Source organism: Hippocampus zosterae, chromosome 4 (genome assembly GCF_025434085.1).
Source record: "Hippocampus zosterae strain Florida chromosome 4, ASM2543408v3, whole genome shotgun sequence".
In the NCBI taxonomy this organism is placed as follows: domain Eukaryota; kingdom Metazoa; phylum Chordata; class Actinopteri; order Syngnathiformes; family Syngnathidae; genus Hippocampus; species Hippocampus zosterae.
The window spans coordinates 17,140,955-17,168,455 of NC_067454.1; the positions used below are offsets into that span (position 1 = coordinate 17,140,955).

Consider the following 27,501-nt stretch of genomic DNA (forward strand, 5'->3'; position numbering starts at 1 on the left):
TAGCTGATGCTGTATATCGACCCCTACTAGAAACCCTCATTGACACTGCAATGACATGTTGGCATTTGTGAATCTCCCTGATGGAGTCTGATACCAGGCTTGTTGTGAAATATACACCCAGAACAAAAATTTATCACACAGAGTAGGCTAACAGAAACGAAAAGAAAAGAAGGAAAAAAGGAAATGAAGGCAAAGGGTTTGATGGCTTGGTTAATTTTGATCATTTAGGATTTTTTTTTAAAAATCACATTTCATGTTTTTTTACGTTATTCACAGTGTGAATTTGGCTTAGAGTGTTTGGAGTCATTTGTTTTTCATTTTATATGCCACTGATTTAATTAAAACTTCTTTTTTTTTTTGCTGAGCCATTGTCTTGGTTTTTGTTTTGTGGGGGTACTCCATGGTATTTCTTCCTCGCACCAACGGATCCCCTACCCCACCCAACTGAAATCAATATTCGGGAGTCACTGTCGATCTGAAAACATTGTCATCAAAAATGAATTTGGTTTGTACATGAGCCTGCACTGCCACCTATTGTTAGAATTAGAGCAACACACCTCATGAACTAGAATACAGTCCAGTATTAGAATGTTGTACAGGCCATGTCCTGCATTAAAGTGCCATGGTGGACAACTGGGTATTTCAACATTTGTAAACCATTACCTATATGAAGATATAATAAGTAACCAATAAATGGTACCAATGTAAATGGAAAATGATTCAAAAGTATTCAAGACTTGCTTTGTGGGATTCCCCCCCCCAACATCCTAAATCGAAAATCTGACTTCACTGTCCTTTTTTAGGGGTGGGGGGGTCATTTTGTCCATCAAAGCCAACGGGGTGCATATGAGCAACATGCTGTTGAAAATGGCCAGTTGTGTCCCTCTCTGGGGATTAGTTGATAATATTCCACTGCCTATAAAGACTGCTCATATAATCTGCTCTAATCTGAGCAGGACATCACCAGATGAGCGTTGACAGCAGAGACCACTGGATTTACTGTTCAAGAGAAATCAAAGCCAGGCTGTTGTCGAGTTAGACATGTCCATTACAACCTGTCAGAAGGTTACTTTGATATCATGCTCGGTGCTCTGTGTGTCTCTTTTCTTGCCCAGGATGCTTTTACCTAGAGCCAAAAAGGAGATGGGACAACCACCGGGTGAGCAGATTCATTGCATCATCTTCCATCCACCTTTCGTCTTGTTGTTATTGTTGATGCTGCTGCTGGCTGTTACATTCGACAAGGATGTGCTTGGTATTAGTCTAATCGCATCACCGTGGTACCCAAAAATGCAATGTTATGGAAAAGTGTGTGTGTGTGATGTCTCGTGGGCCAAAACAGTAAAATCATGCTGTAGTAAAATAATAATAAGAATAATAAGAAGAATATTCAACTAACACCAAATTGGTATTTGTCCCTTTTTTTCTAATGCAAGCATTCAGAAAGCCTTTATCTTTAATGATCTTTTCATGAAACACGTCTTATGAAAAATGTGTGGTTTGTAACTGTTGATCATCCAAATGTATGTGTTGAACCTGATCATAGTGACATCAAACTTGAAGTCACGGGTAGTGGGAACCTCAAATACTTTATTGTGCTCTCAATGAAATGAACTTATCAATATCTAGAAATTATGTTTTTATTAGATTTTTCATATGAGCGCAATAATTGTCAAAAACCAAAATTGAGCCCACAACAAGCTAAACTGAACGAAAGGTAATTTTATTAAATGTATAAGTATTCACCTGCCCTGCAACCATTGCACATGAAACATGAGGTACATAAAAATACGGAGATATATTTCCTAGTATTGTTGTTTACAGTCTGATTCCACCAAACCAAACATTTTTTGTTGAACAACTACATACTGTCATATAATTAATCATTTTCATTTTCACACAGCTGCAGTTTACCCACCTACCGGTATATATTGTTGTGATATGAACTAAACTTTGAAGATATTAAATATAATTTATATCAGGAGAAAATTCCTTCATATTAATGGTCACCAAATGTTTTATTATCCGTTCCATGAAATGAAAGTTGAGCATTGTTATCACCTTTGGGAGACCTGATTGTGTAAGTGTACTTGTCACATTTTGCATGATGGTCGTTGGAGGACCCCGGAAGAGCAGACTTGCGTTGCCGGAAAAGAAACGGAAGGCGACCGCAACATATAACCTAAAAAAAAACATAACAGTACCCCTCCCTCAAGGGAGATATCCCAGATGTCACAAAGTCACCGAAAGGCTTGGCAAGACGAGAGTCAGCTGGGTGTGGCTTGTCAGAAACGCCATGGGAGTTGGGGGTGGGAGGGGCAACACTCGACAACAGCCAGGTGTTGATTTCGAGCGCCGCCAGAAACAGGGACAGAAGGGGGCCGCAACACTTGCGCCGCCGGAAACAGGGGCGGAGGACGACCGCAACACTTTCGCCACCGGAAACAGGGATGGAGGGCGACTGAAACACTTGCATCGCTGGGAACAGGAACGGAAGGCAACCACAACACTTGCACCACCAGGAACAGGGCGAGGACGACTGGAAACGGGGACAGAGGGCGATCGCAACACTTGCGTCGCCGGGAAAAGGAACGGAAGGTGACCGCAACACTTGTGTCGCCGGGAATAAGAACACAGGGCGACGGCAACACTTTTGTTGCTGGAACAAGAACGGGTGGCAGTGGGATCTGGCCTCTGGTCCTGCGGGGTCCAGTCTTGGTTGGGTCAATCTGTCACATTTTGCATGATGGTGGTTGGAGGACCTGAAAAAAGCAGGGAGAAGCAGGGTTGACTGACCAAGATGTATTTAACAAAAATACAAAAACAGGAGTACAAAGGGAAAAAAACTAACTGAGGTACTCAAAGTCCTGAAAACCTTTGACAGAAACAAAACACGACAGGGGCACAGAGACGCTCACAATGATCCAACAAAGACTGGACGCCACAGGACAAGCAAAGTGACGAGAAAACGAGAAACACCTGGACAAGACACAAAGGGTTGAGGGAGCCGATTGGTTAAACACAAGGGACATGGATGACGAGAACAGGTGGAGACAAAAAGGGCACATGAGGGAAAACCAAATATAACCGAAACAAAAACATGACAGTCCAAGTGTTGGGATAAATGTGTATATGGACAGTGTAATAAGTATGAGATATTTACTATATTTTATTTGATATTAACTCACACAGTTAACATTTCGTTACAGTTTGTATTTCCATTTTGTACATTTTGATGACTAAAGTCTACTAGTATTGAGCCCATTATGTCTTGTGTAGTTGGCCCTGGATTCCGTCCGCCAGGGATGCATCCGGTGTCATTGGCCGATGACCCGCAACAGTGGGATGCAGATCTGTTCCACTCCATGACATACAGCGCTGAGGCCACTGCCAAAGCCAGAAGCATTGGACGTGGTAAAAAATACAACTTGATGACTCAAGTCATACCCATATATGGATTTGGAATTCTTCTTTACATCCTCTATATAATCTACAAGGTTATGACCATCATTATTATTATTCATACTAATGTTATTGTCATTTTTATTATTGTTCCCCAGCAATCATGTCTAAACTATATCATTCATGTTGCCAGTTGACCTGCAAGGACAAGAATACTACAAAATCAAGGCAGTACAGTACAACTATGAGCATGGAGAGGAATATTGGTAAGTGTCATAACCTCTGTCTGTTGTCTAGTGGCGTGTTCATTGAACATGGCGGCCACCTATTATTTTTACTAAAGTTACTAAATGTACATGGAGATGAATGGTTATCAAATTATTCAGAGACAAAATATGAACTTTTTAATGCTGCAAGTGGTGTTCATATGTGAAGTATCCCTTTCGACCTTCTGTAAACGTTTGAATCCACATGTCTTGTGCAGAAAGGTGTGGAGCATCTAACAGTTGCACATGTGCATTAAAAAGTTTAGAGAAGGTTATATGTGAAAACCTTTTAGTAATTCTTGCAGTTTCCCTGATTGTCATGACATTTCTGTGCGTCATAGTAAGTGGCTGTGTTGACGATGAGCTTGCCAGACTACAGGAGCAACTACTTCAGTCAGAAAGGAACTTGGCGAGGATTGTCTCAGGAAATACTTGTGCTTCTGGGAGGTTAGTTTGATAATATACTCACACTCCACAAAAATAAATGCATTCTGTAACAAATTACTGTATGAAAGAAAACAGCAGTTTTACAGCATTAAAAGCTTTATTGAAAGTCAAGAGACTCGGGGTGATGACTCTCCTTTGTTTCTCTGCCGCCCCACAGTGGAAGACGCAGGAAAAGTAAGTCGACTCCAACAAAGAAGGAAGAGAAACTCCTCAGGCAGCTGAAGCAGATCGCAAATCTAATGCAAGAGGGCCGCGTGGAGGGTGCCTCCCCAGAGATGGAGGCAGAGGAAGTTCCTTACAGTCCAGACTGGGAAGGTATACTTCCCCTGCCTTTTCACAACCAACCTGCCACTGACTTTGCTTTCTTCCCAGACAAAAGCCGTTTTTATATTTCCTTTTGTCACTATTCAGCTAAGATTATGTTGCGCCTCCTTAGGCCAGCAAATCTGTTCTAATGGTCACATTTCCTTCGTCATTCCAAGAACGTTAACTTCTAGAGGTGTATTCTGTCAGACTGACTGCAGGTCCGTCAGTCCGTCACTGATGCACACCCATTTCGTTGATAACTGACGGAAACGCGCCTCACCTGTCTGCGAAGTATTTGTTCGCATGGGTGAATACTAGTGATGGGTCCAGCGACACCGATGCGTTGACACATGCACCGGGCTCACAGAGCAAACCACGTGTCGATGCATGTGCTGCTTCATTACGTCACGTGATTGACACGTGAACTGCACCGGCGCAGTTTAGACTGCATCGGCTGCGTTGACACAGTCCAGGCTTCTAATTGACACATCGGCTGCGTTGACACATCCAGGCTGCTAATTGACACGCGAACTGCACCGGTGCAGTTTATACTGCATTGGCTGCTTGGCACAGTCCAGGCTGTGCCACTTAGTCCAGGGGGGGTCGACTCAGTGCAGGGGGCAGTGACGCAGCGAAAGCCCGCACAGTGTATCTAAGGACGTGCGTCTGGCGACACGATGCCGATTGCCGAAACAAGCCAGACCTCACCCTCGCTCGAATAAAAATACAGGATATGTTTGGGCAATACGGAAAACACACTGATTATCAGAAAAAAATGTGTTCGTCTGACTTCGAGCGTCATGTCGGCTGTCATATAATAGGCTATATTATGAGAAGTGCTTTATGAACGTATGAACTGTACGTCATACTCCAGTTGATTGAGATGGTGCCGCATATAAGGAGAGTTCCAGAAAGTGAGCAGTGAGCGAGTGAGCATACCGCATGTTTGATGACTCTGCCACATTATGATTAAAAGTCACATAAAACGTAAACCTTGTCTGCTGACCATCATTACATCGGCTAGGCTAGCTTAGCTGTTGTCGTAGTTCAAAGCTGAATATGTGGCGTGGGTTGGGTCGGCGCCACGAGTACGTGCTCGCGCTCACAGCAGAGAGCAGTAGACTATCGACTGCTGAGACGCGCTTCACTCAAGTGACGTTGCTATGGTACGTGCATATTATGGAGCAGCTTCCGGACAAATACAAATTGTCCGCCGTGTAGAGCCGTTTTGATCTCCTTTTGGAGAATAAGGTATTTATTAAAAGCTCCTTGTCTCACCAAGTGCCTCTTGGATTTTTGACATGTCTTATTCCATTGTGTGTGTGTGTTCTCCACAGCAGGGGAAATAACATGCAAGAAATGCAACAGACTGACATTTAAAACACTGAAGCATCTTATTTTTCTAAATCAAGATTTGTGAAGACAAAGCCCACAAGCATCCTTATTCACATGATTTTCACATTATTGAAACACATTAAATGATACAATATGAATGCACGGATGTGAATGATATTGTCAAGGGTCAATGTCATCTTTGTTGTCAAATATGCTTTATGTATGACATGCAGCATAGATGATTCTTCCTCTCAATCCTCAGTGCATACATGCATGCAAACATGCTGTGCATTAAACACACACATCTAAGAAAGGATAGCAGCTACACTGTATAAACAAAGACATGTAATCTGAACAGTATAGACAATATAAATATAAACAGCATAAGCAACAACATAAACAATGGCGCTTGTGGCTATCGTGGGTAGAGTGAGGGAGTGCATTGTATACACGTCATCATCAAATCAGTTTGTTCAGTCTGTCAAGTGGGTTGGCTGCAGGGGTTTTGAAGGTCCAGCAGGTGGCAGTGGTCAGCGACACAGTATCAGTACAGTATCAACACAGTGTGTCATTGTGTTGACACGCCTCATGAGGCCTCATGGACTCACTGAATACAACAAGCTTGAGTAGGCTGCATTGACTGTAGCATCTGGTGGCAGTATGCACCAAAGAGACAATAGAGCATGATTTTGAATAAGGTGTTCATTATGGTCAGGCAAGACAACTAATTGATGAGCTGAGAGGTCCGAAAGTCGCTTTGAATACGAGAGACACTTTTTGCAGACAAATTCTTCTGAATTAAGATTATAATTTATATTTTGATTTTGAAAAGAGTTGCAATCGGAGCTTAGGAGTATTCTGCAGCCCCACACCCCATTTCAGATGGTGGCTGTAATAAAGACAAGAAGAAAAAGAGGGATAAAACCTTATGAGCCGTGAAAAGAAGAAGCAGAGATAGTCGACCAAAGTTACAACACCAAATGAATACACTAAAACCAAAACTATCAGATAATCAAGAAACAAAGAAGCAACTGGAAATAATCTTCTTCAGGGACATGTTCATGACAACAAGATAAACTAGATCACATGGCAGTAGGAAAACCAGCAGTGTGGCAAGACAATTGGAGAAGCTGGTTAAATAGGCTGCCACCTATTCAAGCTGATGTGGCACAGGTGTGGGTGTGAGGCTCCGCCTCTGAGTTCGGCCTCGCCTCCTAGCACTCCAGCACTGCAGAGAGGGAGAGGAGAGCAGAGAAGCAGGAGTAGGCAGAGCAACATGGCAAAGACAAAGTAGAATAGAACAGCAAGAACAAGTCGATGAAGTTGAAGGAAAAACATTATTTGATATACCTGGCAACTTAGTTTTGGTTTTCAAAAGGATTTATGAGGAATAACATGACATTAATCCACCAGAATTGTACCACTGGCAACAATGTGAAAAGGGATTCTGGTTAAGGTAAATCAAACTTTAAAGTAAAACATTTTGGCATCTTAGGAGGTCAAACGCAACAGTCAGCCACCAGTATGGCCCTCCTGTATAGTTCAATAGTTTGCCAAATATTGTAGGCTATGTGAAGTTCACTGCCGGAGCAATGACATTTATGGATTGAAGCGATGATGGAAGCGTTGTTAATATTAACATGACTGACTGACAGACTGAAGATTACAGTTTTGTTTACCTTGAAATAATGTCAGACTGCCGATGACAGACAGGTGCCCAGACCGCTTGTTCTTCTTTTTTTTTTTTTTTCTGTACAGGCTTCCCAGAAGAGACCTACCGTGAGTACAAAGTACCCGATTATAAATGTGAATTAGACAGTGTGGCTTCGGAGGAGCCTGTCACCCAGCCCACTGCGGAGGCCTTGGCAGAGCGAATGGAACAAGAGGAGGAAGAGGTTGGAGCAAGGAAACTATCCACAGTACAAGAGGAGGATGAAGACGAAAAGGAGGAAGGTGAGGATGGGGAAGATGTTTACGAAGATCTGGAGGAGGAAGAAGAAGAGGAAGAGGAGGAGGAGATAGCAGAGGAGGAGGAGGAGCAGGAAGAGGAGGAGGAAGCAGAAGCTGAAAAACAACTTTTGCTGGTTCCCCTTACCTCCCAGGCAACTACAAATACACAGTGTGAGAGATTAGGTCTGCAAGTACACAATGACCTACAAGGTCAAAAAAGAGGGAGGAAGCATATTAGTTTTAATGACCACAGAAATGTATTTCACTACCCAAAAGAAGATACCTTTGAGGAGGAGGTGGAGAAGGAAGAAGAGGAGGAGGAGGCGGAGGAGGAGGTGGAAGAAAATGAGGATGATGATGTGGATGAAGATAATGGTACAGAGATAGAAGAGGAGGAGGAAGCTGATGAGGAAGATCCAGTGACAGAGGCGGAGAGACTTCAGTTTCGTTGTACAGAATGTCCCAACACTGAGGAGGAGGCAGAGAAGGAAGAAACAGAATATTTGTCAATGTTAGTTTTTGCAGAGAGTGACAGTAATGTCATCAGAGACTTTCCCAACGAGTTCAGTGGGCTGAGGATGCGAAACAGGAGGGAGACGTAAAGTATTTCCCTTCAAATTAGTCTGAGCCATTTGCCGTTATTCATTTGTAAATGGATACATTATATCCATTTATATGGATATCTTCCTCTATTGACCAATTGAAATCAAGATTAATTTTATAAATTGTTTGGCACTCTTTTAAGGAAAAAAAAAATACGAGGTAACAGAAATTACTTGAATCAGACAAAAAGTAATCCAAAGTGAACCAATGGAAACCAGACATTGCTGTTTAGTGTTATGGTGTGTACACTAAATATGGACCAGTGGAAGAAAAGAAGATACTGTAGTTGTCTCAGGAAATTAGAAAATTATAGTCAACCAAATTTAAGGTAAAGCCTACAAGAGCATCTCCGGACAGCTTGGTGTTCCTGTAACTATAGCTGCACATATTTTTGAGAAATGTAAAGCTCAACTGAGAAGTAATTTTAGGATAGTCCAAAAGAAATATTTCTATGTCACAAATAAAGTAAAGAAACCAAATACATTAAAGCATGAAAATATCGTTTGTATTTCGTAAATTCGACAAAGTAATAGTTTTTCCGAAGTGAGAACATGATAAGCGACAAACCCGGAAGTGAACGGCTCGACATGGAGTGGTTCTGAGAATCATCGTGAGTGGAAGAACGGTCAGCTACATATATAGGCTGCGGTGATTAGCCTTGCATTATTCTTTGCAATTCGATACTGTGCTGTGCTGTAAATTGCACACAATGGGATTACCTACTTGGTCCATGTATTCCCGCAAGCATGTTATAGTGGGTTGGTTTCCTCCATTGTCATTGCTCAGATAGTTCTGTTGCACTATTGGCCACACCGCAAATGATATCGGCAGCATTGTTAGTTGTTAAACCATTATGGAGGATTCCCTCCATGCACTCATAGTTTGAATGTTTTCGTGCAGCATTACATTCTTGTACGCCTTTAGTACTTTGAATCGAATGTTTTCAAAAACAACAGTCAGAGTTATTAATTGATTGATTCACCCACCTTTTTTTGCAAATTCGGTTGAGAAAACAGAGGTCTTTGACACCGGCATGAAATTGATTCACTTTCTGAGAATGCAACTGTATCTTTCTAATGTATTTGCCCTATTTTTTTCTTTTGGATACTCAAACAACTGTTTGCCTGAAAGTTAACAGTTCATCGCCACGCAGCGCTGAGGCATTTCGCCGAATAACACGATAACAATGGCAAAGAAAGGTTAACGGGACAATCGACAACGCAGTGCAATGCTGACTGGTATTTGGCATTCTGTAAATGACGTCAGAATCAGGAGGATTCAAGTTATCTCTTTGACCAATTTCATCCTCAGAAGGGTGCCAGCAATTGTGTCCACATGTGTATGTTATTTTAGGGTTGGGTAAGAAAAGGCATGTCCACCTCCCGGCCTGGAGGGCCACTATCCTGCCTGTTTTCCATCTCCACCGTCAGCGACGCACCTGATTCAGACAATCAGCTCATCAGCCAGCACTGAAGCAGCATTAGAACGATCCTGATTATTTGAATCAGGTGTGTTGCTCCTGGGAGAGCTGGAAAACAGGCAGGACAGTGGCCCTTGAGGACTGACTTTGGACACCCCTGGGTTAGAAGTAAGAGGTTGGGAAGATTACCATAACCAAGATTTACCTCCAACTAATACAGTACTATATTTGTTTTACATGTAGAGGTAGGTTCAGTGGCTTTGTGTAATCTTGGGATGTGGTACAGGTTGTTAGAGCTAAAAGGCTCCAGCCTCCATTTTCTTTTGGGGGCGGGGTGGATTTTGCCAAGTTTTTGTGATGGAATGTCATAATTTGCAAAAATTCACAAAGGTTTTTTTTTTCAACCATGTCACCTTTCGGTATGGCTGTCAGACTCAAGGCCTGGGGGCTAGATCTGGCCGCCCCATCATTTTATGTGGCCCATGAAAGCAAATCAAAAGTACAAAATTGTGAAATTGCTTTCACTTTTAAAAACATTGTGATGTTGTTTTGTTCCCAAGCCCTCTTTTAAAATAAATTCAATTTGAATGTTTTTTTTTTACTGGTCTGATTTCCAAGTTATCCATCAATTTGTTGCGTATATGTAGTATAAGCTAATCATTCACAGCCATAACGGCCCTATGAAGGAAACTACGATATGGCTTGCCTCAAAGATGACTTTGACAACATAAGGTGTTCTGTAGCATTCCAAAATCCAAATGCTAATAAAGCATAATGAGTTGAGCATAGAACCTTAATCAACTAATTCTATTATTTAAACATAGCTTAATGATTAGGGCAACGTTTTCCCTATTTTAAGAGCACAAACATAAACATACTCAGGTTTTATTCGTTCACCTTTGTTGTAATTTTCCAAGAGTGCCTATACCATCACACAAGTCAGACATACGGCATTCACTGTACGTCGTCACGAGCACTAAAAACAGAAAGTGAGAGAAGCAGGGGGATCCGAACATGTACCAAAAAGCAGACTTCACAGCAAAGTATCAACAGTTTTGAAATAGAAATCCAAAATGTTGGAACACAACTAAGTACAAGAATAGCACATCTGATAAAGAGTTCCTCATGATCCACAGAAACAATTGTGGCATCAGAAATTGTTCTTTGCCTTCATCATGATATTTTTTTGACAATGATAAAGTACAAAATTGTTGAGAAAGTAAGCTCGCCCAGTCAGGCGCTTCTGCACTAAATATATATATATATATATATAAACTACATTTTAGATGAGGAACATACCCGACTGCCATATCAGGGGAGTATAAAAATATCCCAAAGACAAAGATAGATGCAATATGCAAGCATTGAGGCTGTGTCAAATCCATGTCCTCCGTAATATTTCCAAGGGATTTCAGACATTGTGCCAAGTACAATGTTACATTTGAGGGAAATGTAATATGTCCTTGAGAAAATAAGCTCTAACCACGTCATCATGGAATTGATTCTTCTATTTGGGCTTTTCGTCATGTTTTTTTTTTTTTTTTTGTTTGATTCATGAAAACCAGCTTTGCACCCACCTACAGTTTATGACCGTAACTCATCAAGTGCAGGTAAAGGTGGCAAGAACAGCAGAGAGCTCACGTTACAGCCAAAGCGCCACATTGCAGTTAGTGTTCAAAGGCACAAAAACTCATTTACAGCAATCTCATCCACTACTGGCTTTAAATTAAAGTGCACCATTATTCTATACATTCACATATGTGACCCAAGACACAAAATTGTACGGTACACAGCACAGTGTAACATGCCTTTGCCCTGCTCAGATCCATTAGTTTTATGTGGATGCTTTGTCTTTGATGTGCTTGCAGCTCTGCAGAGCCAAAACTGTCCAGAGAACAAAACATGTAATAAATACATAAATAACAAAATAAATAGCTTTTGACATGCATGTTAATCTTGGAACCGTGTAAGTATTCATGCTTGTAGATGTTTTTTTTTTTATTATTTTAACCTTGGGTTGTTTTAGTGACAGGTACATAAAATGTAGCCAACTCCAAAAATGTACAAATATGCAATTATTAGTCACATCAGTCACAATGTTAAGCTGCTCTAGCTTGTACATATTAGGAACAGTGGCACACTTCAACTTCAAAATGTTTACAAAACACATTGATTTCATTGTCTTAAAAGTGGGCAACTCTTTGTGCTTGATGCCCCACCCCCCCCCACCCACACTCACACACCCACACACACACACAAACAATCTCTCACATACAGGGAAATGGTGGTTTTGGAGTTTGGACCAGCCGCAGTGTTACATGAACAGCCCTTGATGAGACCATACATGGACGAGATGGCCTTATTTAGGCTACCGTCTATTCGCAGGCTAACTTGCTGTCAAAGCTGGAGAGGGCGATGGCAAAGGCTTGAAGGGCACACATTGGGTAGTTATAGTCCATGGTGAAGACGTCCTCTGCCACACGGCCAAACTGCATCACAATGTAGTCAGCTGAAATGATGGATGAAGATGGGAAATAAGAACCTGAAATTGTTGCAATTTTGTGTAAAAGGCCCAGAGCCATTAAAAGTCGTAACAGGAAAACACGTACTGTAATAAAGAATGAATGTGAAGACCGTACAGTATTCAATGTTCTTTTCTATCACAGGGGTTACTTACTTGGTGCCCAAGGACGACGATGGGCCTGTGGGCCAGTTCACCTATTTTAGAATTGATTATCCCATCAATTACTCCATCGATTACTCTGGAGTAATCCAGACGGGGTTACTCTGGAGTCACCATGTACTCCATTTCAAGTCAGAAATTTTTGTGTCACCTAATTTTTGTGGTCGATTTAGCTAAGTTAAATGATTGTTTTTACCCCAGATGTAATAATAAGGAAGGAATAATCATGTCAAATAGCCATCCCCGCATTTTGTCATGAGGCGGAAGTTCCACCTACATAAAATCCGTTCATTTAATCACAGATACAATACATCTAATGGAAACAGTATGCCGCTTTCATGCCAGAAACAGCCGTGTTGAATGAATGCAGAAGATGTCAAGAAAGCGCTAAAGAGTCAGAATGCCACGAGGAAAAGGGAAACCGTCTCAAGGTATGTTATCTGAAGCGCTTGTCATACGGGGAGCAGAAAGATCTGTGTTCTTCTTTTCGCGTTTTGTTACTAAGCTACAGACTGTATATGTTGTTGTTTTGATATTTAGTAGACAGGCAAATGAGAAAGAACTCGCTGGTAATAGCATGATGAAGGCAGTCATGAAGGAGTGAATTAATCTTTAAAATAACAATGTGCCATCCCAGTTTATATTTACTTTAGACCACACAATAGTTAAAAAGGGGTCATTATAACTTTATTTTGGGCTAGAATGGATTAATTACATTTGCGTTTATTTCAATGAGAAATATTACTGTACCTGGATTTATGAATATTTCAAGGTAGAAATGTGCTCACCAAACCAATGAAGATGGTAACTAGAGGTTTCACTGTACATATATTTCCAAATGTTTTTACTTGATTTGAAGTATTTTTATTCCTTCAAGGAAAGTAACGTGGTGAACACTCTCTTGACCAGCCGCCACTGTTAAGGGCAGTCATATGTTACTTGTCCCTTTGCGTCAGTTTGAAATGATCGGGTTCTGGAAGTGAGACGTGAATTCAAATTCGACTTGAGTGACCAAAAACACGATGGTTCGTGATCCAATTTGCTTTTTTTCAAGTTTGACATGATCACTCTTTAACAACTGAGGTACATGAAACTCACGGTCATTGTCGTGAATGATTTGGAAATTTTTGACAGAGGCCTGAGTGACTCTGCCGTGGAAGTTGAGCACATACGATTGTGTATCATCATTCCAAACTGGAGTTTTGTTATGAAGTTCAATCACACTCTCTGTGTTCTTGTTCTGCCACCTTGCCAGCAATGACTCATGGTCCTACAGTAGAAAAAGAAAACAACGGAGGTCAGTCATAACGGTCTGCCCAATATGTCAACATGTATGTTTTAGACGTTGAACTGATCAGCCCAGTGGCTCCTGAAATACATACATTTCGTGGCCGAATTGACACTCTCTCATGGTCCATATTCATTCCCGGGATGATAACGCTCATTTTACGAGGTCCCTTGAATCCCAAGACATTGGTTTCCTTGGTTTGAAAGATCAAAATGTAGAAAGCATTATGACAACATATCATCTAAAATCTGTGTGAATTAAAAATACTTTCTTTGTATGGCATTGCAACACACCTTGATAACTTCCTCTGTCAGGTGAAAAAAGTGTTATTTTAATGGCTTGTTGATGGTGAGGCTACATTTTCACCGTGGTCCCAGTGGTCAAAATAGCCTCATTTGTCTGAAATGTACTGTTTGTGGGATTTTGCCCGTTACTTTTCTCATCATTCAATGTTTATGGCCCGGATAAAGTCAAATGAAGCTACCTTGCTGGGCCAATAAATGTATGACAACCTTCATTTTGTGGCAATAACCACTTCACTAATCCATCACTTGTTCTCAAACATGGTGTTAACATACACCCTGCAGTGTCCTTATTGTCAGATAACTCACTCACTCACTCACTCACTCACTCACTCACTCACTCACTCACTCACTCACTCACTCACTCACTCACTCACTCACTCACACATTCACCATTTTAAGTATGTAGGCGGCGAGCGTGAAACGCCAGCAGTAATTGCTTGCCGTCACACGACAGACTACCTCCAAGTTTTGATATGCATGATTATGCACTGTCAGGCTTCGTCACATTCACCGTTTTACCGCAGCAAATGTTTTAACATTTTAACCGTTTCACTCACTCTGTAATCTGACATGATAAACTGTCCACTGTAGTAACCGCTGTCCCTTAAAGGGTTTAAAATCACACTTGGCCTCTACTGCAATAATGACTGGACTGACGTTCGCCCATCTTGCGCCCCCGTGTTGGCTTACAACCATCAAATTCCGGCCGCAGTGGCCTAAAACGGGGCTGCCGTGGCTAATATAGTACCCTTAGTTCATCAGCAGACACGCAAAACAATCTTCACTTCTTAATGGACAGTTGTCGGAGAAGTTGAAGAAGAACCTGACACATTTTGAAGATCTGCATTCTTGCTATTTGAGTTACTATTCGATGTTTCACACAACCCTAGGCACCTTATAAAATACTTGTTCCATTTTCATTGGCATCTCTCTGTTCTCTACCGAATACCATTGTAATTGTCCAACCTTTTCAAATAAAATACTCGAGATAAATGGAACCTGAAAGGAACTCACAGTGCCTCGGAAGGATAAAAAGATAAGACAAACGGAACTCACATAGCAAATGGCCGCGAGCTCCTGGCGCATATTGCAGTCTTCAAGGCTGCTCGTGGTCTTCATAGGGTTCAGGCCACTGTCATATACAGTGAACTTGGTGCCCATGAGGTTTGACCTGCAATGCATTTCAACAAGTACGTTCCTTACTGCTTCTTTAACGCAAGGGAAATTCATTTTATCTGAAGCGTTGAAGACCTTTGCACGCCATCAACAAGAGTCTTAAGATTCCCCATAACGCTTGTCACTTCGTTCAATGCTTGCACCATCAATAGCAGGCATGTTTATTCATATTCCTTGTACAGGAATGCATAGAGCAGCGCAATATCACACAAGAAATACATTCATCATCATGATGATGGCATTGCGCATGATGACACAAAGTGCTTTATTCAAAGCATTCAGATTGAATGGCTACAAAGAGGGATGTATATTTATATGCACTGTTGGGGTGAAGTGACTGTTGCCATGACTGAGGTTTTGACGCGCCACTTTGAAAAGGGCAGAATGTGAAAACGTAAAATGGAATGAATGACCTTTAACCCAACTGATCTGGATAAGCATGATTGTGAATAGAATAGAATGCAGAACCATCAGAAGAACTTCCACCTGCAATTCCTGATGGCTTTGTAACTAGCATTCTTTGTGACTAGCAAAGACAAGTTCCTCCAGCCTGAGGTAAGTTTATGATTATGCAACGCTTGTGCATAAATGACTAGAAAGCAGTTCTGTGACAGCATGACAATCTTATTTCAAATGAAATGTCATAATGGTTATATGAAGGAAGGGAATGACATTATGTGATATCACAGTATTTTGGGGGCGGAGCCAAATTAGTTGTCATTGCTACGGTGCGAAAACCTCCTTCCGAGGCATCAGTCAGACTTATCTGACCTCAAATTCAAGCATTTTGTTGTTGGTTATCCTCCACAGAATGTAAACACGTGCATTTCTATTAATGTTAACTCTGGAAGCATGACAATCATTTAAATCCTCAAATGTGTTAAAGACAGCCGAAAGCTTTCTGCAAATGTATTAGTCAATTAGTGCTTGCAATTTCTCGTTATTTTAGCCCAATGGATGGACAAGGGGACGGAGACCACAATGGTCCGAATCGTAAGTACCCGATAAACAGGATTTATATTTCCGTTTGGTGTCCATTGTCACCCACAGGCTTTAATTGTCTTCCAGGCCACCATATTCACATTCCAACAGAAGATCAACCACCGAATGGAGACAATAATGACATGGAATTTATCTTCCTCTTGCATATTATCATAAATCATCATATGAGAGTCTTCAGACAAAACCAAATTGGCTTTGTCAATGAAAACATTGTAAATGTCCACATTGAAAATCACGCTGATCACATTAACCATATCATTGAAGAGAATGAAGATGATTCGGACAGTGATTTTGCAGCTGAGGTTCAGATGGTGGTCAGCCAGGAAGAGGACGAGGAAGAAGAAGAAGAACCTCAGCCAGGACCATCGAGAAAGCGATCTCGGGATGACGCCGAACAGGAAGAAGAAATAAAAACGAGGAAGCGTTCTAGGTGGTGGCACGAGTTTGACAACACTTCTGACAGCAGTTCGGATTTAGATAACGATGAAGAACCTCTACTTGGTAGATCAGAGGGAAGGTCAACAGATCAAATGGATTCTGAAGATATTGAATCACTTAAAAGTATCCATGAACTTGCTAAAAACTCTAGTGACCTGGCTAAGGAAGGAGAAGGGTCCAGAGAGAGTGAAGACCCCGGTGGGCAAGAAGCAAAGAAGAATTTTCTCGCTGGAACTTCAGGGATGTACTTGAATGATAAGGTCGGACACCGGTTTGAGACAAAAGGCAAGAAATATTTCCAGTGGTGGCACGGAGTTGAGGACAACAGCTCGGACAGCAGCAGTGACTTAGACGTCGAAGAAAATCCTCTGCCGCCTGATTCTGAAACGAAGTCAAGAGATGACTTGGAATCAGTCGAAGAAGATAGAGAGAACGATTTAACATTGCAGGATGACGTCTCACCGATGCCTAATTGTGTCCATCAGCTCACACGGAGCATGAAAGATACTGATCTAATTGAGGAGGGACACACTTCCGTGGAAGACATAAGTTGTGGTGCTCAGGAGACGGAAGAGCATCCAGGACCGGGACCATCAAAGATGAGTTGAGGTTTGACATTACTTTGTCAGGATGGTTTGACGATAAAAGATCAAATAGAAGCACAGACTTCGTTTTAAAAAAGTAAATAAAAATACCCTCTGCTTGATGGATCTTGGAAAAGCTCAGAGAATCTAGAAGATGAAACATGCCAATGAATATGAAGTGGCCGTCTTGCTCCCAGCTCTCTGTAAATCATCATGCTCGAGGGGAGGGCCTCCACGGAGAGGAAAAAAGGTTTGGGTGAGCGCGAAGCAATGGATGACCTGCGGCCGACAGAGGTGGACAGAAAGCAATGGCAAAGGAAGACAGAAAGCCGATGAGGAGTTTCACTGCTGAATGACACTCAAACGGCATGATCAAGACGCTAGGGTAGAATTGTGTCAGAGAGATGAGCTCACACTGGCACTCATATCATTTCAGGTTAAAAGAGGCCACACCTCGTCACACTCAGTTCTGTATGGCAAAGCGTTGGGCTATGACTGACAGACAATGTGGACAGTTGTGTTCAGGCCTTGACCTTAATATATTTTGGATCAATGTTTTACATGTCAGTTACCTGTGCAGCAATCTAATCAATAGAAAATGGTTACTCACATTTTTTTGTGATTTTAAATGTAGCCCTTTATTGGGCAGCAACCCATAGTTAGTAAACTGAATGGGATGTTCAAAATAAATCCTGCACACTTCACAATGAGGCAGAATGATTTCAGTGATGACCTATGCTGTAAAAAAATATATATGACATAGGAAGAATATATAATTATCACAGAAAAAATCTGCAAAATTGGTCTTAATTTTAATGTACTTGTACTACAAACACTGTTTGATATTTGGAATTTGCTATATTTTCTCTCAGGTTAATTACGTTGGTTGTCAATTAAATCACCAACTTCTGCATCTTTATCTCAATAACACTTAGTCAAAAAATGTCAAATAATTATATTTATTTATTTATTGATTTTGTGGGTGTTTGTTTCGTCGCCCAAAACTGGATAATCTCCGCTTTAATGCGGTTTCAGCCAGACTTCTGCAAAAAGTGTACTTGACCATCAAAGCATGAAATTCCAGTGTTTCACAATTACACATCAATCTTGGGTTAGTTTAGCAATTAGCATGGCTTCTCCGTCTTTCCCCAACATCCTTTAGTGAGAACCGTGGTTGTCAGAAGTGTAGCATATTCGCCATCACAGAGGCAGTGATTACTGACTCAGGGGTGAATCAGCAAGTTACTTTGTAACTAGAGAGTCGTAAGTTTCGACTTCCCTCGTGCATGCCTCAACTACGGTACGTCCCAGCCTAGATAATGCAAGCGCATTGCGTCTCATCCACATGCGTCCAGCCCAGCAAAGCTCTTTGGGATCCGTGAGTGCGATTTGTAAAAATTATATAATGTGTTGAAAATGGCTTGCTTTCTTTGACGATGCAATGTTAATTTTTGAACAAGCATGCCGTTTTTTGTGGTCTCCTGAAAAGTGAGTATTTTGGACATGGATTTTACCCGACATCAACCATATGGATATTGAGAAACGGCACCCTGAAAAGATGAATTGTCTGCTAAAAATGATGAAATAGGACTACAATGCTGCTTGATGAAATGCTACATAGGATGTGAGGAAAAGTGGTCCGGAAACTGGATGGATGGGTGGATGGATGGATGGCTTGTGACTCCATATCAACATATAGGATAAGGCTTTAATACGTCATGGCATCATGACATCATGACATCATGGTTGGACCGCTCCTGGATTTTGTTATTTTAATTGAATCATGAACAGTGGGTGAATGAAAATGTACATAAAGCGTTCAAATGCCAGATTATTTTTGTATAAAAATAATGAAACCAAGATAAATCATGTCCAGTTTTGTACACTATTAATGTGTAGAAAAAATGTGAGAGAGGGAGTAGAAATAACAAGTGAGATCATCAGATTCAACCTCATCTGCCACCATTGAAAATTTTTAAAAAAGTAGAACACTGACGGCTCCATGCTTACACTGCTGGTCATTGGTACCTCCATGTTCTAAGGCACCAATTCCAATTAAAGAAAAAACACTAAGCCCCAAAGGATATGCTGTGCCACCACCATTCCTGACTGCACGTATGGTGTTGATGGTCCAAACAAAACAATTCCTTTGGGCCCTAATTCCCAAAGGTTTGTTTGGCACAATCACAAAGCCACGCATGATCAAAAGAACACCACACCAAATGTGAAGCATAGTGTGAGCTGGACCTGGGGCCTCCGTCGAGGTGGAGAAAATTATGAATTATTCTTCCAAATAGAAATCAGCGTGATTACAAAAACTTCAGGCCTCAGCTCTACAGCGAGATACAAGTCAGAAAAATTTGTTTGCTAACTTTTAATTCACATGAGTCTGAATTTGTTTGGTTAGTTCTAAACAGAGCCGTATCCCACTTTTAAGAGGGTGTGCACACTTGTTCACATTTTCTCAGTTGTTTAATTTTACTTGCCCTCTTGAAAAGATACATGACAACAACACATGCCAGATTTACCTCAGTTTACCAATGAAGCTTTCCCCACCTCGGGACAGATCAGTGGGGTCAATGGAGATGAGGTAATTGGAGGTTTTACTCTTTTTTCTCTTCCTGCCTGCTAACAGAAACACCTGGGGCAAAACAAAATACAATAAGTACAATTGTAAGATGCTTATTTTTTTTTAACATTAATCATTTTCAGAACGTGTTAACACTGCACAGTCCACGTGTTGATGTTGCATCCTCACCTTCTTGCCATCCTCTCGCTCCAAGTGAAGATAGTAGGTGGGATACATGCCTCTGTCCATGCCTTTCTTATCCCTCGTGATTCTGCACTTCACTCGGACCCCCTGTGGTGCAGGTCGCAACGAAAACTCTTCCAAGTCTTCCACATCAACGGCCGGTTCAGTGACTGGTGGAGTTGGCGCTGATGCAACCTCCTGTAGGGGGAGAAAACATCAAAGGTGAGACCCCTCTTCAAAGAGTATGTGAGTAATGAATTACACCACGTGTAGATTTGATGATTTGATAATGGAATACAGAAGACTCACAACTAAGCTGCAAGAATAATAAGATAGAAGACAGAATATATGCATGATGTTTATGTATAGTTATATATAGATACATTTATTTATTAAATGGCAAATTATTCAATGGCAAATCAATCGCCACAATTCATGATCTCAAAATAATACTTTTACCTTGCATGACTTCTTGCTGGTGGCGGAGCCTGGTCTTGTGTTGTTGTTGAGCTGTGACGAAGTGGAACTAATTTCATCGTCATCATCTTCCTCCTCATCAAAATTCATACTGCTTGATATTCCTTCGCAGACAATGGAAATAAATAAGGTGTCAGTAACTGGAAGACGATTTTCAAAACCGCATTTCTCGTTCGATTCCATTTTGGTTCAACAAGTTTGTTGGTCATGAGGCTTTGTTGATGTACACCAGAAACAAATTGCACCTTTTTTGAGCATGGTCACCCGTAGGTCCTGCTTGCTCTGTGACGAAGTGCAGCTCGTGACCGGCTCTGCGTCCCCATCCTCTGATGAAAGGTGGCCCACTGTTAAGATTTGGATCTGACCGTCCTCTGAGTGGCAGGCCAGGCTGTCCATCCCTCCTGAGCCACAAAAACAAAGTGCAGCTGAACAGAACTGTTACCTTGCTCTGATACCCATGGTCACAATTAACAGAGGTGGGGGACTTGAGTCACATGACTTGACTCGAGTGAGACTTCAGTCACCAATTTTCGGGTTTGCGTGTAAAACTTGTGAGAGCTCAACTTGACTTGGACTTGGTAGTCATGGGACTTGACTTGAAACACATGACTTGATAACTCTTTCCCGTTTACAGTCCAAATTCAACATTTTCAACACAGACTGACAGTTGTTTTGCTTTTCAAAGACAAGTGGCTGTCTGCTGGAACTTTCTGTCCTGTTCCGTAGACAGACAGACACACACACACACAGGCGGGCCTACCATGCTACCTGCTTCGACTCATCCCTTTTCATCCAATCACGTATCAGGATTCAGCCAGGACGTCACTGCCTTAGAGGCTGTGTTCACTAACGGAACTGTTAAGACCATTTCCTATGACACTGTCAGGACGTTATAATAAAAATGGTTTCAAAGATTCATTTTTAGCTGCAACAAGTTAGGTAATGTAAAATTACATACATCTAATTAGAGCACAATTGTCAAGGATGTTTATGACAACTTTCATTTGAAATAATTTGAACATTTGAAGACTGTCTTTTACTGGACTTTTGAATTGTTTCCTGACTTAAGTTGAAGTATTCCACTGTGTATTGTATATCACCTTTCCTATTCCGTTCGATTAGTCTCTTGCTTGGACTTTGTCCCTGTGTGTCACTTCAACGTGTTTGTGGATCGTTCTGTGTCAGACTGGCGGTTCGTCATCGGGCTGACCTTTGTGCTTGCCTCTCCTCTCCTTCTTGTCACTGCCTGTCTGAGGAGTGGAGCTGGCTGACGCTCTGCCCTTTTTCATCGAGCGAGGCGGCTGGGGGTCCGCTTTCACTTTCATCTCCTCCTGCTTGGCTTCTGGCCCTAAACAATGAAATAGCCAAAGACACGTCAAGAGCTCTCAGGCAGCAAGAAATAAACATAATCGGAACATGAGCCATACACCAGGAGTGTCAAATTCATTTTTGGCGCGGGCCACTTTCGAGTTGCATCTCCCCTCAGAGGGCTGTTACGATTGAAACCACAAAAAATGTTTAATCATCTCATCGCATTAGGACTTGTACACAACAAATTAATGGATGACTGGTTTTGAAATCAGTCAACTGTAATAGTTGATCCAATGACAATGTGTTCATTTCAGCAAGGATCATGTGATTGTGCTGTATGATGACTGTTTTCTTTTCCTGCTTCGTAATTTTACTTAACCCTCACTTTCTGTCAATTTATTACTGTATGTTTTTAGATGTTCAATAAACAATAAACAAAAAGTTGACACACATGATTTGCTTTTGCGGGACACATACCATGATGCGGCAGGCCGGATTTGGCCCCCGGGCCTTGTGTTTGACAAAAGAGCCATACACTAACTGGCCTTAGGTACATTTGCACAATCCAATGAGAGGCAATCCAAATTTCACAGTGCTCGTTATGTTGTCAAAGTGTGCCGAATGGCGAAGCAACTGAGATGCATTTCTGTATCTACTTCAAATTAATTGAAAGAGAAGAGCATGCAAATAAATGAAAGATTTAACAAAAAGTGAATAGATGTCAGAAGATTCTGACTTTGCGCAGCGCAGATAATTATTTCCTTGCTCTACAGAACAGTAAGCTGCAATGTGACATTTTGCCAATGTACTTTTTGCAGACTTGACAGGAAAAATGACAGCACATGAACCTGAACTCAGTGGCCCTTAGAGGTGGAAATTGGATTTATGCTTTTATTTCTGTGTGGTGGCACATGCAATTTCCCTGCAGAAATTCACAAAAGAACATTTTGTGTCTCGTTTGTGAAAAATAGTTTAGTGAAGTAAAGTGAAAAACACATTGAGAAAATAAAATATAAGGCAATAAAATCCTTCAGTTTTACGCTTTATTGAAGTGTGTACCATCTAATCTGATCAGTACAAAATACTTGTACTCGTGTTTGTTCGTCTTGTTACACTTGAGCCACTAGTGCCATTGTTTGTTGTTTTAATGGCCTTTTCCACGCTCCCGTTTAATTCAGTAACTAAAAAGAGAAATCGAACAAAATGTTTTTAATTACAATCTCGTTTTCCACAACTGATTTACAAGATTTAATTACATTTTGTTAAACAGCTGGATAACAGCTGCAGGCAGATAAGATATATTCACTGTTTTAGTCATTGGCATCACTGGAGCAGAATCATAATGATACCACCCATTAATACCAGCTTGCTCACATACATTTGCAAACAAACCCTGTACAGGTAAGTCTGTGCTCTCCCTACGACCCCCCACCCCCCAAAAGCAAAACAATTCCAATTGCCTATTGATGTCACAAGATAGTGGCAAAGCACTGCTTCTCCATAACAGAGGGCCATAGTTTGTTTAAATCAGGGATAGGCAACTTGCGGCATGCAGCCTGCGACAATTTCAAAAAATACCGGTAGTCACCAAAAGTTAAATAAACATTTATTATATTACTATCATTGTCTATGAAAAAGGGTTGTAAATGGAGGGAAAAAATCTGGAAAACACATATTTTAGAAATCGAAAGGATAAAAAAAGGGAAAAAATGATTTCAGTTGGAATATCACCATTCCCCATTAGATGGGAGGTATGACTTGGATGTGCTTGTCTTATACTGTGACATTAGGCCTAATAATTTTGTGCAGATTTGGAATGAAACACAAAACAAAGTACCTCAATAATATTCAAATTTCGACTTGATTTTTGTGAAAACTTTCAAGAAAGCAAGAGAGCTCTTAGCACTGGGGAGTGGAGGGAGCCGCCTAGTTGAATCAGTTTGTGTTGTTGTTTTTTGGGTTGTTGATTAATTAATTTATTTTTTGCTTCAAACCCTTTGTTGTTGGGTTTTGCATGTATTTGAGCATATCTCCATATTCTGTCTGTATTTAATGACATTTTTGTCATAATTCTGGTTTGGAAGTGCAAGATGCTATGTGGCCCCTCTGTAGCACTGATGACATATTGTGGGCCCCTACAGCATTTGAGTAGCCAATCCCTGGTCTAAATGAAGCAGCTTTTCTCAGTTCAACAATGACAGAGTCCACAAGAAGGTGCCTGAGCAATATTGTGGCAACTTGGTTTTCTTCTGACCAAGTTTTCATTTTTGTTGTTGTTTGTTAAGTGTGTCACAATTTTTGTACATTTGGTTGGACTACATTTAAAAAAAAATGCCACATCACTCAGCCATTCATTGACCAGAATCAGTCGATATGCATTCAGCCAAAGAATTTCCTAAATTGTGTAAAAAGGGCTCGACAGATGGTAAGGCATATTGTACAATGGAAGCTTGATTAACAATTCAAGGCAAGAACCTTCCTGCTCTGCTCTGCAGCAGTCGGGCACAACGGTGTTGGGACACATTCATCAAAAGTGAGACCTTCAAAATGGAAGCACACAATATAACCGTTTTACCACACTTTCTTTAGCCACATGGAGACTTATTTATCATTCCTCCATCCATTATCCGAGCCGCTAATCCTCATGAGGGTTTGCCGGCGTGCTGGAACCTATCCGAGCTGTCGTCGGCCAGTAGGCGGGGCACATACCGAACCGATTGCCAGCCAATTGCGGGGAACACAGACAAACAACAATTCACAGTCATAATCACACCTAGGGACAATACCGAGTCTTCAATTAACCTTCCATGCATGTTTTTGGAATGGGGGAGGAAATTGGACTACGCATTGAAAAGCCATGCATTAACCATTCGACCACCGTGCCACCCTGCATATTTATCATTCACACTAAATACACATAAAAAAATAGTTTGAGCCACCATGAGGCCAAGGAAGCTGTGGTGAAACTTTTTTCTACTGGTGACCTTTTTATTTTGAAGCCATGACTTTTTAGAGGATGTGTTATGCCACTGCTACTCCTACTTGCCTGAGTATTGGTGAGGAGATCATGAAAGTACATTGTCTTGCATTGTTAAAAAAATCTGCTGAACCCTTCTTATAAAATACATGTATATACAACACGGTTCCAAGCATCAACCATTTGATAGAGGATGAGAAACATTACAGATTTCAAGAGTAAGTTTTAGATGATTCCAGTCTCTACTCTTCACTGTACGCCATAAAGAATCTCTAAAGTATTGTAATATGTGTTTCTTGTATTTGTGTGACGTCATAGAGAGGGGGCAAGCCAAGTTGGGGAATAATGGCTCCGGCAGTTAGTCTGTGAGTGTGGAGTGCATGGGCGTAAGTTGTGGCTAACAGCAACACCTATGAATGTGGGTTTATTGCTTGTTTTGTTTATTAAAAACGACAGATTGCATCAGCGACTGCGTGCATCCTTCTGTCCACATTGACGGGCATTACAGTATAATGATGTGAAATGTTCATTCATCCATTCCGTTAGCTTTTAGTATTTCTTTCCAAATAGTTTTTGGGGTATCTGGAACCGATGGATAGGATTTTCATTAATTCCTCTGGGAAATACTGTTTTGGATTTCATGCAATGTTTTTATCCAGTCTTTCTGGAACGACATAATCACAAAACCCAGAGGTTTCGTTGTACTGTACTTTTATTTACTTTTGAAGGGGCTGGAAATAGGTGGATAACGGAGGGCAGGTTCCAAAATCTTAAATAATCTGAATCGCAAAAATGCAAGGAAACACTGGATTTGTTGTATATGGTCATTATAGCATTGCTATATTGCTAGTGTGGGACGAATAAAGGATATCTTATCTTATCTTATCTTATCTAAACAGCAAATGGCAGAAGGTACTGTACTGTATACTCTTGCTTTTCACCACACTCAATACTATGAAAAATGTACCATATTATTTTTGGTCCGCATAAATTAGTCATAGGAGCAAAAGTTAGCTCAATGGAGTCCATTAGTATGGATTGTACTAGAAAGTACACACATGGGGCCCGACCATTCCCATTTATCAGACAGCATGAAGGGGTCCTACTAACCGTGATAGATGGTGCTGCTGTTACTGCTGAGGTAGGATTCCACCAAAGGAGCCTGCTCCTCACTCTGTTTGGTGCGACGGGTGCGAGACCGTCCATCTACGTTGGACTGGACCATCAGGGGTTCTTGACGCTTCTTCTTTTGCTTTTGCTCAAGGAGCACTCGCTGTACATGGTGGACACACGAGACAATATGAGGACAGATATGGAGATCAATGGAGATTAACAAGAGGAAGGAATACATTTATAGATGTATGACACATTGCACCAAACCGCTTTCACGTGAGCTTGGAGAGAACCATTCATCTGGACTGTCACTTTCATGCACATCTTCCAGCTCGAGTTCATCAAATATTCAAAGCTTCTACTAATGGAGGGCTCGGCGAAGAGCATGAGATACAAGTATGTCATCATTGTCAGGTTGGCTGTGTGTTCTTAATTTAAGAGAGGCTACATTTACTTCCTGTGCTAAATAAAGTGTGAATGACACACTGAAGGGATGGTGCGGCAGCTTTATTCATCTAACACATTTCAAACACAAGGCAACTCAATGTGCGTCACACAAGCAAATACACAACACCTCCAAAGATTCACAAACACAACCATTAACGACAATCAGAATCAAAACAGAGAAAACAAAGGTAACTGACAAAAATTACTCAACGTACGTACACTGACAACATTTCAACACATTAAAAGACAGCATTTAATAGTAAAGTTCCTTCAGAAGTTCTCTGACGACTCTGCGATTGCGATACAAGGGACTGACGGGGGACTTCGTGGACTTTGTGGACTGGTGCCTGCAGAATCACCTCCAGATCAACCCCAGGAAAAGTAAGGAGTTGGTTGTGGATTTCTGCAGGAAACAATCCTCGCCTGCACCGATGAAAATCCAGGGTATGGACATAAAGAGGGTGACCACCTACAAGTACCTGGGTGTTCTTCTCAACAATAAACTTGACTGGTCTACCAACACGGACGCCCTGATCAGGAAAGGCTCTTCCTACTCAGGAAACTGAGGTATTTTGGGGTTCAGGGGTCACTCCTTAAGACCTTCTATGACTCTGTGGTGACTTCGGCCATCCATTATGTCATTGTCTGCTGGTCAGGCAGTATCTCAGCCCGGGACAGAGAGAGACTGGAGCGACTGGTCCAGTCTGTCCTGGACTGCTCCCTGGACACTCTGGAGGAGTTGGGCAACAGGAGGATGATAGATAAACTGGAAGCTATGATGGACAGACCCTCCCAACCCCTCCAGGCCACCCTGACAGCAGTGGGCAGCCAGAGACTGTTCCACCCGCCCTGCAAGAAGGAGAGGTACCGACGCTCGTTCAGGCTGCTGAACCAACACACGTGAAAACCTGGACTGACCCCAATCACCCATTGTAAATAGCACAGCCACCTTATGCAGCATATATGCATATATCTGCATATATGCTTGTATCTATATTTCTATTTTATATTGCATTCTGTACTGTGTACAGTTCATTTTTCTTGAACATTATTTTGTGCATGCAATACTTTGTTTTTCTTTTCTACTTCCCCCCTTTTAATTTTGCTGCTGTAGATTGCAAATGTCTCCATTGTGGGACAAATAAAGGTTTTCTTAAATAAATATGTAGTTTTCCTAAAATAACTATAAACATAAAATAATAGATCACTGTAAGAAAAC

The 27,501-nt window shown here is 41.3% G+C and overlaps 2 protein-coding genes across 5 annotated transcripts in view; one reads left to right on the forward strand and one right to left on the reverse strand.

Annotated features, from left to right (window-relative positions):
• Positions 1-962: 962 nt before the first annotated feature.
• On the forward strand, positions 963-19,177 carry ric3a (RIC3 acetylcholine receptor chaperone a). Of its 2 annotated transcripts, XR_007962145.1 has the most exons (7): positions 963-1,159; positions 3,280-3,497; positions 3,596-3,668; positions 4,010-4,115; positions 4,273-4,430; positions 7,515-16,174; positions 16,250-19,177. XR_007962145.1 is itself a non-coding variant. In XM_052063652.1 (6 exons), the coding sequence occupies exons 1-6, from the start codon at positions 1,042-1,044 to the stop codon at positions 8,306-8,308; spliced, it is 1,467 nt and encodes a 488-aa protein (XP_051919612.1). In that variant the 5' UTR covers positions 963-1,041; the 3' UTR covers positions 8,309-19,177. The 2 variants fall into 2 exon arrangements, 1 of the variants encoding a protein (XP_051919612.1); XM_052063652.1 differs by having other exon boundaries at positions 7,515-19,177.
• Positions 10,599-27,501, reverse strand: part of tub (TUB bipartite transcription factor) — a 53,533-nt gene continuing 36,630 nt past the window's right edge. For 2 of the 3 annotated variants that reach the window (XM_052063646.1, XM_052063647.1), the window contains exons 3-12: positions 25,833-25,995; positions 21,645-21,782; positions 20,680-20,835; positions 20,417-20,538; positions 19,964-20,155; positions 19,734-19,846; positions 15,062-15,176; positions 13,795-13,893; positions 13,511-13,682; positions 10,599-12,238 (exon numbers count right to left, since the gene is read on the reverse strand). In XM_052063646.1, coding sequence (XP_051919606.1) covers positions 12,105-12,238; positions 13,511-13,682; positions 13,795-13,893; positions 15,062-15,176; positions 19,734-19,846; positions 19,964-20,155; positions 20,417-20,538; positions 20,680-20,835; positions 21,645-21,782; positions 25,833-25,995 — 1,404 coding nt within the window. In that variant the 3' untranslated portion in view covers positions 10,599-12,104. Of the gene's footprint in view, positions 12,239-13,252; positions 13,386-13,510; positions 13,683-13,794; positions 13,894-15,061; positions 15,177-19,733; positions 19,847-19,963; positions 20,156-20,416; positions 20,539-20,679; positions 20,836-21,644; positions 21,783-25,832; positions 25,996-27,501 lie in introns of those variants that run through there. The other variant, XM_052063648.1, reaches the window with a different exon arrangement.